The following is a 16512-nucleotide window of genomic DNA, read 5'->3' as shown; positions in this document are numbered from 1 at the left end:
CTAGTAGTTTTCTGATTGCAAAAGCAGGTATTTCTTAGAGGTGATGTGGTTTGTTGAGTATGGCTTTCTTTCCCTCCTATATTGTGAGTCTGCTATAGTTGAGGAAGCTGGCCTTCCGAAAGGTGAGATGAACAAGGCTTTTCCCACTTTGTAGGGCTAGATGTCAACAAGCATGTGGTTTGTTACTTACCTACAGTCTAGGGCAGAGTGAAGCTGGGGCATAATCGGGGTATAAATAATGCTATGGCAGGGTTGAGGGGGATGTGGTGTCTGTAGGGGCTGCTAGTGGGAGACTTTCTGGAGGAGAAAGCGTTGGTGTTGGACTTGGAGCATGGTGTTGACAAGCAGGAAAGAAGGAGGGCTCGTGGAGCAGTCTGAACGAAAAAGTAGTATTTGGGGAATGGGCTTTGTCCGTTGTGACTAGAGTGTAGACTTGGGGAAAGCCTATATAGGAGATAAGACTGAAAAAGTGGAGGAGTGACAATATAAAATATAACTGTATAAAGCAGTGAGCATGTATTGAGCACTTACCGGGCAGTGTTTTCAGTGGTTTGCGTGTGCGATGTCCTGAGAACACAACAGTGTTTTACAGGATTGTCCTCCGTCGCCTAGGAGTTCAGAACCTTGCTGAGGCCATGCAGTAAGTTGTAGAACCAGGAGTTGAACCAGGGCAGGCTGACTCTGGAGCCTGACAGCTTTGGGCCTTGAACACTGGGTTAAGCAACTAAAGTATTTTTTTGGATCTTACGTGGACAGTGACCTAGCAGTATTATATTAGCTGATTTTTAAAAACAAAGATCTTTAATAGTTTATTATCATGAGCTTTTAACCTATATTGGAGTTTTAAAAATTGGAGATACTTAAAAGGTTGTGGCCCATAACTAGATTACATGATGACTTTTATGTTGAGATGGAAGTTGAATTTCTTGGACCATTTTTTCCTGATTATGAAAGTTGTGCATATTTTTAAAAGTTGTGATGCACTGAAAAGTATAAAGAAGAAAATAAAAAATCATCCAATATTTTATTAGCCAAAGATATTCATTATTAATAATTTTATGTATTTTCTTCCAGAGTGTTCTTCTGTGCATTTATTTTACTTTCCTGAGACTGCTTTGATGAAGAGTTTGTGTTCTTTGTGATATAATAGAATGCATGACTTTTTCCATCATGCAATGTAATTATTGTAAGAACTTAAATGATTAACATAACATTTTATCATGTGAATATACCATAAATCTGTCATATTTTCTTTAAGTGTTGAACATTTTTATTTTTGATGACACATTTTTTTGTATGTAAATTCTGTATTTTCCATCATGAAATATATTTCTAAAAGTAGAGGTTGAACATGATGCCAAGCAGACTACAAACAGCATGTGAATCAGTGCCACAGGGAGAAACCTGTGGAGGGGCAGTGCTTATCACGGTTATGCCGTGTACAGATCTGAAGATCATAAATTGAGAAATAAAGCATAAGATTTGAGCAAGAAAAGTGGACTGGGCCTGGCTAATTAGATTTGAGAAGAGTGATTGAGTGTCCTGATGTTCAGCTGGAGAAGCAACTGAGGAATAAGTCTTCGTGCATGTGAAGAGTGTTCTGGAGGACGTGTATAGCTGTTTTCTGTTTCTTCAGAGCGCAGTAAACATATGAACCTAAGTTAGCATAGAGGAATTTAGCATGCAGTTTGTGACTAATGATTGAAAATTCTTGGCATAGTTTATCCTGACAATTATTCTTTAAGGGAGGTTGATTTTCACTATATTTTAGATTTTATTCTGTATAAGGATGAAGGAGTGCTTAAGATGATGTTTTAAACGTATTAGCAGACCTTTATTGCTAAGATTTATTTAGTACTAATTCTGGTTTTCTCAGCTGTTCTATGTCTCCTGCCTGATATGGAAATAAAAGAGCAGCAATATTATGTCAAGTCTTGTAGTTTTGATTGAAAGAACAAACCAAAACAAGAGACAAATAAAACTCCACTCCAGACAGCTGGTGAAATAGCAGGCCTATGTATATGATTGATTTGGGAATGAGGTCCCAAAAGTTGGAACATCAAATCTATTGAGGCCAGTGAAATTTGAAGCCCGGGCTGGGAAATGTTGACGTTAACAGATAAGTCATGTATGTATTAAGACTGTAACAGTGTGGCTGCTGATACCCCAGGCCAGTCATTTTTACAGAAATTTAATTTATCAAGAAAATTCTAGGTTAAGAGTTTAAGGTTTAAGATTTTGTTTCATTACAAAATGCACATTCATTTTAGAAAATTTAGAAAATACAGAAGATAAGAATAACAGTTTTCTGTAGTTCCTTTCTCTGGAGATAAGTACTATTTGCATTTTTTGTATAAGCTGTCAGATTTTTTCTGCACACAACTATTCTATTCTTTTTAAAAATAAATATGTGATATTTGCGTACTGCTTTATAATCCACTTTTTCTGTATAAGACAGTATTTTCCATGTTGTTATTCCATTGTATACCAATGTACTTATTGAAATCTACTGTGATAGGACAAATATGAGATTGAGATTCACCAAGCAGTAGATATCACTCATAACAATATAACATAAATAATTAATAAATTACAGTGGTAGATAAAGACTGGAGTGGCTGTAAGCTGAATGAGGGAGAATTGAGATGGTCTTGAAGAGTGGATAGGATTTAGGTAAAGATTTAGTAAAGAAAGGGCAAATTTTAGGTAGGGGAAGTGACTTCAGCATCGATGCGGAAGGAGGTTAGTGGCATTTTATAGAATGCCATGCCAAGCTCTGAGTTCTTGGCAATAAGATGTGGTCTAATGTTCCTAATTTTCAGAGGGGTTAAGTCTAGGTTGAAAGTCTGTGCTTCAGGAGTGTCTGTGTGGCAGCTAAATATGCACTAAAATGGGACAAAGGATAAGCTGATAAGCTGTCTTTAAGTGAAATAATTCCCAAATCTGGCTGTGCTCAAGAATAATCTGGAAGTTTTTGTTTCAGTTAAAAAAAAGAAAACAAAACCCAACAACCAGATTCTCAGGTCCTTCTCCATGCTTCCTGAATCAGGATCTTTGGGAGTGGACTGCTGTGCAGTCTAGTTGGGAACCTCCCCTGTTATTTCTGATTCACCATCTAGCCTAGGCAATGCTGAGTTTAGGAGGCATCTGTAGTATGTGTGAAATAAGGACCAGGACCAGGGTGACTGCACTAGGTGTGGAGAAGTTAGGCACTTTGAAATTCATAGGATTGAGTGGGACCATTTAGAGTAGACAAAGAAGTCAGCAGTTTCTTGCCAAGTCACTGAAAGAATGGTCTTGGGGGGGTAGAGGTGGGAATGTGGGTTGTGTAAGGAAAGGGGGTGGGTGAGGGTGCGCTTTCAGCACAGTGAGTTGTCATACTGCGGGACGTAGGCTGCACCCAGCAGCTTGTTGGACTAGATACTGAGTGAGCGGTTGGAGTAGAGAAAGAGTCCAGAATTATTAGTGTATTATTAGAGTAAACCTTGAAAGTACTTCTTTTACTCTAAAAGAAGAGAAATGGGGGGTCCAGGAGATGAAGTGGAGACTAACACCTGAGTTTGGGGCTAAAGGTGAAAAAGACATGGAGGATAATTGGTACCCTGAAGTATAAGACCACATGTTTTAAGAATTTTTGAGGAGGTAGCATTTCTCTTTAAGTTCCACAAAAGTTTAGCAGGGAAAATAAGTAAGACTAAACTCATTTTACTACTCTTAGTAATAGGCTTGTTGGAAGAAAACATAAGCTGTTAATAACAGTGTGTGTTTTTGATTATTTCTGGACCTTGTTATTTTTCTGTTTTTTTGAAATTCAAGGATAATTAGAAGCAGTGGTTTATAAAATTATGTGTAATTATATGTATAAAAGTACATATAACCAACTAAGTATATGTGTGCATGCACTTACGTAAATTAATTATATATAATGTATATTTTATAAATAAAATTATATGTGTGTGAGATACATACATTAAATACTTTAGACCATCCTATTTAGAAAAGTCAGTGCTATCAGAAAGGAAAGAGCGAGCAGAGTGGTTTTTTGCATTTCTTAGGAACTAGTTATGAGAAGGGATTGCAGGCTGTTTATCCTTGATTGACCATGTTCTGCCTAAGTGTCTTCTGTCCGATAGGTAAGCTTTGTTTATGGAATACACGCATGAAAGAGATGGTCCCAGATGTTCAGGTGAGGGAGGGGGATGTAACGAGGGATGACACTACGCAGTGCGTCTCAACCTTGTTTGATTCTCAGAGCACCGAGAGGTCATTGGGCCACCCCTTTTTAATTCCTCTTACGAGCTAGGATCCATTTGAATAATAGAAGGTTGGAGTACGTTGTGCAGAGGTGATAGGAAGCAGGCACATCAGCAGAAGAGATTGAAACAAATCTTGGTATTCTGTTCATCCCACTTTGCTCTTAATTCCTGTTTACAAAGGGTTCCTGTACGCAGTTTCAGCATGTGTGTATGTGTGTTTTGGGAGAGAGAAGGCTTTTTCACACCAAGCAGTTCTCAGGTGCCAACGTGGTGTCCAAGAATAAAGCAGAATTCTGACACTGTCTACCTGGAGAGGAAATCAAGCTCTCACAGTTAGAGGGCTCAATCCTGTAAGACCACCCTCCACTTCTGACAGTCACAAGCCCAGGTTGTTCCATGCTTCTGACTCAGTGGCTACACATTGGAGGTTTCCATGACCTCATCTGTAGGTTCCATTAATTTCCTAGAATGGCTCACAGAACTCACTTTTCTAAGGTGAAATCCAACACAAAAATTTGTGGATTAGATGTGGGGTAAATAGTAGGAAAGAGGTCTAGATGATGAAGGTTTTAGTTCGGGAGCTTGAGGTGTGGTGACACCATTAACCAAAACTGAGAATACAGGAAGGAGAAGTGGATTTTTTTTTTCCTGTCCTGCCTGGTCTTTCCTTCCCTTTTTTGAGCAGGGGAGAAGAATGGGGAGGTGGTAAATCAGTTTAACACAGGGCCTGAGATCAGTGGCTTTGAAGTCAGTTTGGTTGAATTTCAGTCTCATCTCTCTACAGTGAGTCCTGTGTGACTTGGGGCCACTTCATTTCTCTGGGCCTTTGTTTCCAATAGAGATGATAGTGCTATTTACCTTATGTAATTATTGGAATTAAGTGAATTACAGGAAAGTACTTACGTGTCCATTAAATATAAAACATCTCATATGCAGGAATAACTGGGACATCAAAGTCAGTTCATTGGACTCTCAGATATCTGGACCTGAAACTCTTAACAGTGAGAGGTGGGCTAGAGGCAAGTCAGTGTTTTAAAAGTCTCCGTAATTCCTCATATAACTGAAATAGTGCATAATGTTGACTTTAAACCAGTTACCTTAGAAATGAGTCTTCTGGAACTTAGGTCTGCTTATGGTAGGCGTATTTCCTGTATCTACTTTATAAAGTAATAGTCACTCTCTGGTAGTGGAAGTTAGCTTCCTGAGAAGTTCTGTGTGGTTAAACATATTGATTCATGTTTGAGGAGCTTGAATTGTAAGATAATACATAAAAGTATGTTGAGAAACCTGAGTGTTGATGGAAACCTGTGCAAATCTTTGTTTTCACACCCTCAAGACAGTATGCCAAACAAAATAAATTATCAGTGGTAGATGATGGGTTTTGAATTAGTGACAGGGATCCTGTGCTTGACACTAGTCACCGCTTACTCTGAGAAATGTTTCCATCTCTACCCTTCAGTCTTAAAAAAGATACTTGTCAATGCATTATGCATTGTTGCAGATGGTATGCCCACGAGTTATTTCTCTCCTGTTTTCCTGTATTTATTGCTATATCTAAATACTCAGTGCCTAATTTTGTCCCAGTTTAGCCCAGATTAAGTCTTAGAGAGGCCAGGGAACTTGGTGCTTGAGGTAACGAAAATTTGGGGCAATATTTATTTAATCTACCCACTCTTTTTCTTCTTTTTTAAAATTTTTTCCTTCCTGTTTTATTGAGATATAGTTGGCATACAGCACTGTTTATGGGGTGGGGGGAGACAATTAGGTCTAACTTGTTTATTTGATGGAGGTGCTAGGGATCTCATGCAGGACCTCACGCATGCTAGGCGTGTGCTCTACCACTGGTCTACACCCTCCCCTAGCTCTTACTTCTTGAACCTTCTCTCCAGTGCTTACTCAGGTTGTGTTAGTTCTTTTCATTCAATTTTATGAGAAATCACATCCTTCTATCCCCTTTAACCCATTTGTCAGTTCCTCCCACTTCCAGCATGCCACTGGAGTCATGTAGTCCAAGACCCAGGTGTAGAGTCCTTCATTCATGTTCTTTTATCTTGCCCTAGGCGTTAGTGCAAAAATGGCTTATCTGCTTGGTTTTTACACTTCTCAGCTTGTCTCCTTAATAGTTCTTTTTTGGTAAAGGGAATTAGAACAAATTGTTAATATAATCAGAATTGCTTTGCTGAGCTAACTTTTCAGGAGAGTTACTTTTCCTAAACTGAAATACTTTTTACAAAATAATTTACTCCTGATAAGCTTTATTTCATGTTTAGGATGTTTGAGGCAGAAGAGTGAGTGGTAAGTGTAAAATCAGACTTAGTCACCTAGATTTTTGCAGGTTTGTAATTTTCTCATAACCATTTCAGTGATCCTTAACGAGAGGCATTTTGGTGTGGTAGAAGGTAGTGAACTTCGCTGTGGAGCCAGAGTTTGCAGGCTGTGACCTTCGCCAGTCCAGTTAGTCTGTCTGACCCTTGATTTCACCATTGATGAAACGGAAGTAACACTGCCTCCTTGTAGGACTGGTAGGCTATTCAGTGTGTCAGCGTCTGGGAAGTGTCTCAGCTGAGTGGTTGGTGCACAGTAAGTGTTCAGCAAGTGTCCTTTTCCCTGCAGTTTTACTCATAATTTTGATTTGATGTCTTATGCATTTTGCCTTTTTAACTTTTTAAGACTGTAACTATTTCCTTGGGATTTGGGGAGGAAGTCATAAATATTCTTTGTTTTTAGGATTTCTCTTGAAACCCCCAGTTAGTGGAAAGGGTGGAAAGGCTTTTTCTTTGTATGCCGTTTGGTCATCTTATTGGGAGTTAGAGTTACAGATTTTTTTTTTTCCTTTTGTGGTAGGTATCAAAACATTTCTCCATGACTCCTTTAGTTGTTATAATTCTTGAAACTATTTCTGAAATTACTGTCTGGCGAAAAGACATTTTCTTCTGTCACGTCTTTTTCTCTTTTAGTGCTTATGAGCAGAAGTTTATAAGGAAAGGTAGTCACAGTGTATGATTTTTAGATAATCACATTGTGATTTAATCCATGGAGTCAATTTTTAGGTCTTTCAACTAAGTTTTCCTTGGTTTCACTTCTGTAGTTTATTTATTTGTTTTGTAGCTTATTAATTGGCATCTTCTGAACTATCAGACTTGTCATTCTAATCTCATTGTGCATTTTTATTTTTTCATGTGGGTTAAAATTTTAAATTGTGAATATATGAGAATATATGCAACACGTAAATTAAAAAAATAAAAACTCTGTACTTCCATCCAGTTTAAGAAAATAGTACCTACTAGTACTTCTGAATCTTGTATCATATTGATTTTTCCACCTGCTGCTTGTAACACTTCCCTACTACTTTATTTTGAAACTAAATAGAATTTTTAGTTTTGCATCAGGCCAAAACATTGTCATTACAGAATACATCAGCACCTGCCATTTAGTTTTTTAACTCCTGAGTTAATCCGGATTCGCCATATCATGCTAAAGCATTCATTTCAATTTTTTCCCATTCTAGTGTTTTCCAGATGTGTATTCTATAAATCTCAGCACAATAGTGCTTTTAATTGGGTGTCTTGATATCCTCGTCTCCCCAACCCTCCTTGAGAAAGAGAGACAGACGGACATCAAGAGACTGAGTCTGATACCTACCTGAGTGTACCGTGCACTTAAACTCGGCTTGTTGAAGTTCTAGTCTTGCTGCGGATGTGCTGTAGGTGAATTTTATGCGGTGATTTTCAGACAACTGGAAAATGGTTTGTAAGTTTAGCTTCAAAGACCACTTAAGATCAGTTCCTAGATTGCTCATAGACCATTATATTGCCTTTGGCAAAATGTGAGCTAAAACATACTGCAAAAGATTTTGAGGATTATGGGAGATTCCTGTGGTAAGGATAGTAGATACTTTTCACTGACATCTCATTTTGCTCCATAATTTGTGAATGACACCATTTGTGAGGGAAAAGATGAATGATTCACTGTAGGTTTTTCTCAGAAAAAAACTAAAATATGACTTTCTGGATTTTTAAGCTTCTTTAGAAAGAAAATTGTATGTATAGTTTGCAAAGTACACTTGATGTTTGCTGTTACCCACTTACTGTCATAAAACTCACATCTGATATAAAGTTATTTTTTGAAAAGTGACCAGCCTGAAAGATATCTTAGAGTAATCACTGGACTCTTTATTTAAAGTAATCTAAGGTTTAAAGTAATCTGAGGTTAAGACTCAGGGAGGTTATCATCAGTCAGTATGTGATCATTTAGTTGCTGCATATGTCATCAGCAAATTTTGTAACTTGTAGAGATTCTTTACTCTGCTAAAGGCTGCTTTTCATATGAGTAGTGATGAAGTGGATGATTTTTCTAAAAGATGTCATTTTTAGGGTGAGATCATTTTGATGATCCAGAGTCAGAAGCATTATCCATTGTACCACTGGCTCACCCATATTTCTTCCCTTTAGCTATTTAAAACAGTAATGAAATACTCTGTTAATTTCTAACAACTTTTAATAAAATGAAAAGAATACTAATGTCTTACTTGATTCTACTTTCTTCTTATAAAGTGCTTTTGTGTTAATAATAGCTTTTCCTGTTGAAACCATTGAAGTTGGCAGGATGTAGGTGTAGTAGCATTGTGGCATTTTATAGGTGAGGAATATGATGCTGAGTGCCTGAAGGGTTCAGAGATAGGTAGTTCATAGCTAGAGATTTAATTCACATTTTCCTTTATCATAGTTCATGCCAGATTTGTAAAGACTGACCATTTATGAGGGTAAAATTATTAGGAAACTATGTCTTTGAAGTAAAAATCTTTAATCTTGATGGTTTAAAGATTATTTTTGCAAATAAAACTGCTTTGGTGCAATACTTTAATGTTCATTCATTTATCTATCTATACACTCTCCTTCCTCTGCCACGTTGGGTGCCAGTGGGTCTTATGTCTACGTTTTTACTTGATACCACAGCAGCATCTAAAACTGGAAAAGTGGTTCTTCAGGAATGGAATCTGGAATATAGGAAATGATTTCAGACACAGGCAATTCCTAATTTACAAGTAATTCATATATTTAAGCCCTTGTCCCTGAGCTCCTTTTCTCATTGCTGCTATTTGGAGTAGTGATTTTGAGCTTTTAAATACCTTCAGAAGTAGAAGGAGAAATAAGTAAAAAGCAGAAATATTTGGGGGCAATAAACAAAGACTCACCTATATTATGACCCACTTGCCTAAAAATGGTTTTTCTCAACTGCTTCAGTTATTTTGCAGCACTATTAGAATTCTGCCAATTAGGAGTTTATTTGGGGTACCTTCATCCTTGTTGAAAACTGCAAATGTTAAAGTGAATTACTTCAGTCCAGTTGATTTCTTCCTATCACATACCTGAAATGAACTACATTGAGGCAGTAGGAGATTTGGGTGGTAATTTAGGAACATACTTAGGGGAAAGGATTATTATTAGCAGGATGTTTGGAATGCTATCATGTAAAATTTAGGGAATTAAAGGCGTCAGGAGTTGGGATGGTGCTCACAAGGAAAATGACCTATTTTAGAGTTTGTCCAGATAAAGAGAGGATCTAGAATTGGTTCGGCTTCTGTGTTTCTTTTGCAGGGTCCCCAGTGCCCATGACCAGTATACTGTCTTTTGGGCTCAGGAGGTTTCTTTTGGCTAACCTGGGAACTTGGTCAAAATAAACAGCATTGTTTCATTAGAAATACTGACTGAATTCCACAGTTTCATTTTAAAAGATGATTTTTAGACCAAACTCATTTATGAGTTAGGTTTCAACCTGTGCTTGTGTTTGTCTCCTCTGTCGTCATGTGCTCCCAGTTGACAACAACCACGAGGTTGCTTTTGCTTTTCCATCAGTCATTATGGGATTTGCTGGCCGGTCATGAAATAGCAGTGGAAGTAACAAGTGGAAGTACAGTGAAAGAATTACCATAATAAGAGAAGCCACTCAAGAGAGCAGAAGAGGGCTTGTGGGCTTAGGGGAGCAGTTGTGAGCAGTGTCTCAGAACTTAATTTAATAATAGCATTGGTAGATTGGCATGTGATCTTTCCTATAACGTAACTTTCATTAACTCTGATAGTAAGCCACTGTGAAAAGTGAAGTTGCATTCATACTGATTTGTGAATTGATGTAGATTATACAATGTAAATATTTTTTCTGATAAATTATACAGAATAGTGGAATTTTGACAGTTATTTCATAGCTAGAAATGGGTGAAATTTTTGTTGGTAGTAGCCAGATCTGAAAACTTTTTCTCCCTGACAATTTAATACTTTATATTTTATGTATAATTGATTTTTGCTAATGAAAATTATTTTCAAGTAAGCTGAAATAAATGTTAGTTAAATGAATTTGCAATAATTTTATCTCTGTGTTTTGGGAATTATAGTTACATTAGATGTTCCTCAATTAGGGGTAATTGTCTTGCATCCTTATCTCTTATCATAATCTGTTTTTCTTCACACAGTGTTATAGTTTTGCTGCTGGACTCTTCCCTCCCTTCCCCCACCCCATCAGGATGATATGAGACTTGAAAGAAGACGATGCATACAGGTGACTCAAGTTTTGAAATACAGTAAAACTATGGCTGTCTGAGAGAATGTGGGGACTGGTGGTGTATTTTGAATGGGGGAGCTTTCTGATAAACAGCATTAGTGGGGAGAATTATTTAGATCAATAAATGCAAAGATAGTTGGAATATTTATTAAACTTTGGGAATCAGTCTGATAATCAGTGACTGGCAATGGTATTAATACAAATACAGCATAGTAATTGCTCGTACTTGACATTTTCAAAAGGGGATGGTTGGCTAATATATTGGTGAGAATTGAAGTATTTCTGTTTAAAAAAATAAAATATTCACCTTGATGGTTGAATGCATGTTTCCCCAAATCTCTGTTAGAATAGAGCAAATCTTTTAAAGGCATAGGGAGTAGATGGTAGTGGTATGTCTTAAATAAGACTCACACAATTAAATTAAGGATATTACACACATATGTATGATTCCTTAAAAAAATATGATCTGGGATTTTGTTTTTACTTTCTTGCCTGTCTCCTCCCGCTCTCCATCCCTTCCTCCATTCCTCTCCTTCTCCTTTCTTTCTTCCTTCTCTCCTTCTCTTTTATCCTTTTGTCACTTGAATATACAGGAGAAGCAGTAAAGAAGGCAGTTTTGAAAAGAATATTTTGGATTGCTTTATAGTTAATTGAGGTGATCTTATTCATATATGGAAAAATGGAGGCTGTTCCATCTGTGGCTGTGTTCAAACTCATGAAAATACAGTATAGCTAATGGGTAGAATGTTACTAGCTTTTAAACTTATATGTTCTTAAATTAGGTCAATTATGAGGCATTTTGTTGAACCAGGTGGCTTATATTTGTAGACCTGGTCAGAGATAGTCTTAACTTGGTTTATAAACTGTTTGAAAGAAAATGTGGTCTTTAATTGGAAAAGAAGTAACTACATAAATCTTGAATAGATACTTAATTACATGGTTGGTGAAGGTGTTAAAGTTTTTGTGATTGGTTTTTGTTTTTGGTGATCTTTGTCTTCTAAAAGGAAAAGAAATGACCATTTTTTGATTTCAGAGTGGGATTTAAAAATGTCTCAGATGTGCCATCATGTATGAAGAAATGTGCTTGAATATATTTTAAATTTAATTATAGATCAAATAATATTTTACATTCATGAGGGACTCAAAGAATCTGTTGGTAATTGATTTTTGAGTAAAAAGTGATGGAGTAATCATCTCTGTAATCTATCTCTCAGGGGCACACATATATATTTGCCTACACATACTAGAGGTACACCACTGTACACATTCTGGCCGAGTGGCTGATAAAATCAATATGATGCGGAAGCTGAATATCACTGTCATAGAGAAATAAATAGGAATATTTACAGAAAAATTTAGAATTTTATGAAAATGTTGTCAGATTTTATAAGTGTGACCTTTTGGTGCGGGAAGAGTTTCTCATCACTGTCTGCTCCCGGCTTGCTCCTTGGGCACTCTACTGCACATTGGCTATACCAGGTAGATGCTCACTTTCAACTGAGGTCAGTGGAGGAACAGTGTATTTGGGGTGTCTCATAGATTTATCTATGAATATTAATGATGTTGGAGACTTTCCCTTAAGGAATTTTGAGATGGCAAAGTTACTATTTTACTTCTAGTTTATCTTCACAAGACAGAGACTTTCCAAATAGTTCTTTTTCTTAAAAGGCTTATGGATGAAATGAAATATCTAAAGAGTAAATACAATTTATAAAGGTTATCTAGTTAATTTTATGAATGCCAAAACACAAAAATTTACAAATACTAGATTTATGATACAATCCAATTTTAAAAATTATAAACATTTACTGGCTTATAAAGGAGAAAACCGAGAAAGAAGTCAGACTCTAATGTATATATTAGCTGCTGGTGTATTCCCTTTCAACAGTTTGAATGTTAACAATTGTTTCTGAATGTAAAATTAACAGCTTTCATAATCATCATTAATTAATGCAGTTTGCTCTTATTTTACTATACACACATTTGTTATACTTCAACTGATAGAATTTTAACACATAAAAGCTCATAAGGAGTTTTTCATTGAAAGTGGATCTTGCTTCCCCGGGCAGTCACAGTGTTGACTGCCTTACTCTCTCATACCATTTCGTTGATGAGGTGCAGGGTCAGGGGTGCTAGCAAGGACATTGAAGGATGCTTTGACTGATCTTTCAAAAGCCAAAGCTTACTAATAGATTTTTACTGAACAGCAAGGCAGAGTTAAAGTTTGATATATCTCTGGTACATGTGTATAAAGGTGTTCCTGTACTTGTTTAATTTGAGGGTATTTTTGCATATTTTAAAATATAGTAAGGATTTAAATTAGGTAAAATTGGATTATTTTTTGATTTTTGGAAGAAAAATCATTTGTGGCCAAACATTTTATTTGGCTAACATTTGCTTTGTACCAGGTACTGTAATAGTGCTCTGTTTATAAGGATTCCTGTGCTTAGGAATAAAGGAACACATTTCAGTTGGAAGAAGGGGCAGATATATAAACAAATTACACAATGAATGCTTATGATAAATTTTAAATACTTGTCTATTGAACGCAAGGCCTCTGGAGTAAAAGCAGAAAGTTCTCTCTGGTTAGTAGTAAAGGCTTCGCCTGGTACCCACATGCTGGTGTTGTGAAAATCTCCATTTGTGTCCCATGCTTCTCTTCTGAGCTTCAGACTTAGGTAACTGCCTCCTGGATGTCTCTCCTACACACAGTCCCTCCTCTCCTCTTTATGCCTGTTAGTAATGAGTAGCATCATTCTACCCAAGCACACCGTCATCCTGGGAACCTAGGAGCCGCTCTTAACCCCTTTGACTTAAGAGATAACCAAATTCAGTTTATTTAGGACGTAGAAATCCCTTACTTATGAGATTAAATTTGGAAAATGCACTGCCCCAGACATCACCATGCACATTAACATAAAGGCTTTTGCATTTTCTTCAGTTTATTTGATAAGAGGACTTCCTTTCCCTTTTATTTCTTATTTATATCTATTAATGTCCAGGGGAACATTAATGGGGAAAGCTGTTGGATACGGCAGTTGATAACATTCTGTATTTTGTTGGGCTTCTTTAACAACTGAAATTGTTTTTTAACAATAGTGATAGGCTAGTCGTTTTCAAACTTGAAATAGTTCTGGAATATTCAGAACTGTAACTCTGAGGATGAATAACGTTAGAAATTTATTTTAAATTCTCCTGATTGGTTCATACTGTTTTTGTTATATTTCTGTGAATTTAAGTGCTTAAAACCATTTGATGTGACAGAGTTTTTAATTTTAGATTCTCTTACTCATTTTAAAGTGTGAGTTTTGTAGGGCAAAGTTTGCATACTTCTTCAGTGATCACAGGAGTATGGCATATTAATACAGAACAGTTAGAAATCAGATCTGTAAATTTAAGTAAAACCAGCTTCTTTAATCCCATTCATATACCAGGTGCATTGGGTAAATCAAATTGTGTGTACATTTTAATATTTTGGTGCGTATTGCCCATTTGCCTCCTTTTGGATTCATTCTTCACATAGTCCTGTGTATCTGGTCTTTTAAAAATATGTTTTCCCTTCTTTAGCTCTCATTCATTTCTTAACCCCAAGCAGTCTGATTTTGTGCTTAATAATTCAATGAATTGATTGTTTCTGGTGAATGGTAAATCTAGTAGATTTATTTTGTTGTCAGGTTTTAATTTTTTCTCCCTGTTTACTAAGTAATACAATATCAGTGAAAAAAAGTTGAAATTGATAAGACTGTAGATAAGTGGAAGGAAACGTAGTCGGAGTTCTGTTGCCCATTGCACAGTGGCACTTTCCCTTCCAGGATGCTGTTTCTGATGCCATTTTTGATTAAGATTATCCTGAATAATCAGGTTGGTGTGCTTGGGTAGAATCTGTTTTTGTATTGTTTATATTTTCTTTTATTGCTTAACATACATTGTGAACTTCCCCTGCATCATCAAAAACTAACCATAGTGATATGCTGTCCTTTTGAACTTGGAGCAAATTCAGAGCATTCAGAACCATAACTTTTTGAAGGTGAATTACTTTAGAAATTTATTTTAAAGTGTGCTGATTTGAGACTATTTCTCTGTATGTTCACTTCCTAGTTAAGTCGGGTATCTCTTATTAGACATCATTTTATACTCTTCTTTTTTAAGTACTAACATCTGTGCCTAAGTGTTTAGTTGTATGTTAAATTATTTTCTTGTAATTTATTCCTAGGAGTGTAAGTTAAATTATAAGGCTAGAAAAATTTTAAGGCCCTTCATACTACTGTTTAGAAAGCTATTTGGTTATAATACCAGTTTATACTCACTAGCGTTAGATGAATGTTTGTCTTTTAATTTATCATTGTGAGCATTGAGTATTATAGTTAAAAATTAAGTTTCTAATTCAGCTGGCAAAAAGAAGAGTCTTCTATTTTAGAAAACGTAAAAGTGACAGTGTATACTCAGTGGAGGAGAAAGTTCAGTTGCTTCAGAGATACAAAAAGTGACAAACCTCATAGAGTTCCCTAGATCTCTCCCCCCCAGGATTCTTTATAGCACATGGTTTTATTTAATGCTCTTATGGCATTTGCACAAGTTTTCTCATCATTTTTTTGGTCCCAGCTAGTCCAATTCTCAAGGTCAAAGGCCATGGCTCACTGTCTTTCTGTGCCCTATGTATGTCCAGCAGGGTTCCTGTGACATAGAAAGTCCTCAGTGAATACTTGGAAAAAAGAACGATTTTTGCCATTCTCCTAATGTCTAAACATATCTCACTCTCTTAATGTCTGCTTTAATAAATTTCTTCAAATGGTTTTAAGAGTTCACGTAATTTTTTGTTTTCCTTTTATGTTTCTTATTTTCATTAAGTTTCAAATTTTTAAGTGGAAGCAGTTAGTAATGATCACATCATGTATGTATCACGTAAGAGAATGTATGATATTCATAGAAAAGGCGATGGGAAACCTAAAGTTAGCCACATTGTAAAGTTGAATTTCTTAGACCATAATGCCTTTATTTAAGGCCTAGATGAAAGCAAATAGATTCCTATTCATTATTTTAGATTTTAGGGATACTTACCAAATGTACCTCCAGAAGAATGTTTGAGTTCTGGGAAGATGACAGCAGGGCATAATTTTTTGAATCTTCACAATTTTCCCTAGAAACAGTAATTAGGACAGCAAAAACAAATTCACTGACATCCTGCAAGACTGAACAGTATCTCCACAAACCGTAATAAAAGTAGGCTGGGGACAAATCTCCAATAACTACAAGACCTGTCAACATTTGTGAAAGGTGCAGAAGGAAGCAGCAGGTATCTGATGGACCTGAGAACAGGAGAAACCCAAGCTAGCTAATGAGAACTCCCTGGAAAGTGTGGCATGCAAGCTTGAAACCAGCAGCTGAAATTAAGAGTTTTTGCATTCCCGGGATACCAGGGGCCCATGATGAATTCTGTGGGTTACACCCATCTGGTTCCTATGAATTTTCAAAACTGAACTAGTTCAAGCTCCCTTCCTGGTCAAAGTCCCACACTAATGTAGACACTGCTGGCAATAGAATTCACATTAAGCAGGATGGAGGCAATGGGGGAAAAGGGACAAAACGCAGATGAAGTGGGGAGGTTAGTAGAGGAGACCTCATGTATGAGACTGTGTTTCTGTATTGTTCGTGTCCTCTTCATGAAAACAGAAGAGGACACCTACTAAAGCCAGGAAGACTA

The 16512-nt window shown here is 36.5% G+C and overlaps 1 protein-coding gene across 5 annotated transcripts in view; it reads left to right on the top strand.

Moving 5' to 3' along the window:
* The window catches only part of DYRK1A (dual specificity tyrosine phosphorylation regulated kinase 1A), a 129451-nt gene that overhangs the window by 37415 nt on the left and 75524 nt on the right, over positions 1–16512 (top strand). For 4 of the 5 annotated variants that reach the window (XM_074355605.1, XM_074355645.1, XM_074355718.1 and 1 more), the window contains exon 2: positions 10723–10808. The exons of the other annotated variant lie outside the window; for it this stretch is intronic. In XM_074355605.1, coding sequence (XP_074211706.1) covers positions 10799–10808 — 10 coding nt within the window. In that variant the 5' untranslated portion in view covers positions 10723–10798. The remainder of the gene's footprint in view (positions 1–10722; positions 10809–16512) is intronic. 5 annotated transcript variants of the gene reach the window in all.

This window comes from Camelus bactrianus, chromosome 1 (assembly GCF_048773025.1).
Source record: "Camelus bactrianus isolate YW-2024 breed Bactrian camel chromosome 1, ASM4877302v1, whole genome shotgun sequence".
NCBI classification, from domain to species: Eukaryota; Metazoa; Chordata; class Mammalia; order Artiodactyla; family Camelidae; genus Camelus; species Camelus bactrianus.
The sequence above is the reverse complement of the archived record's forward strand: the minus strand, read 5'-3'. Positions and strand labels throughout refer to the sequence as shown.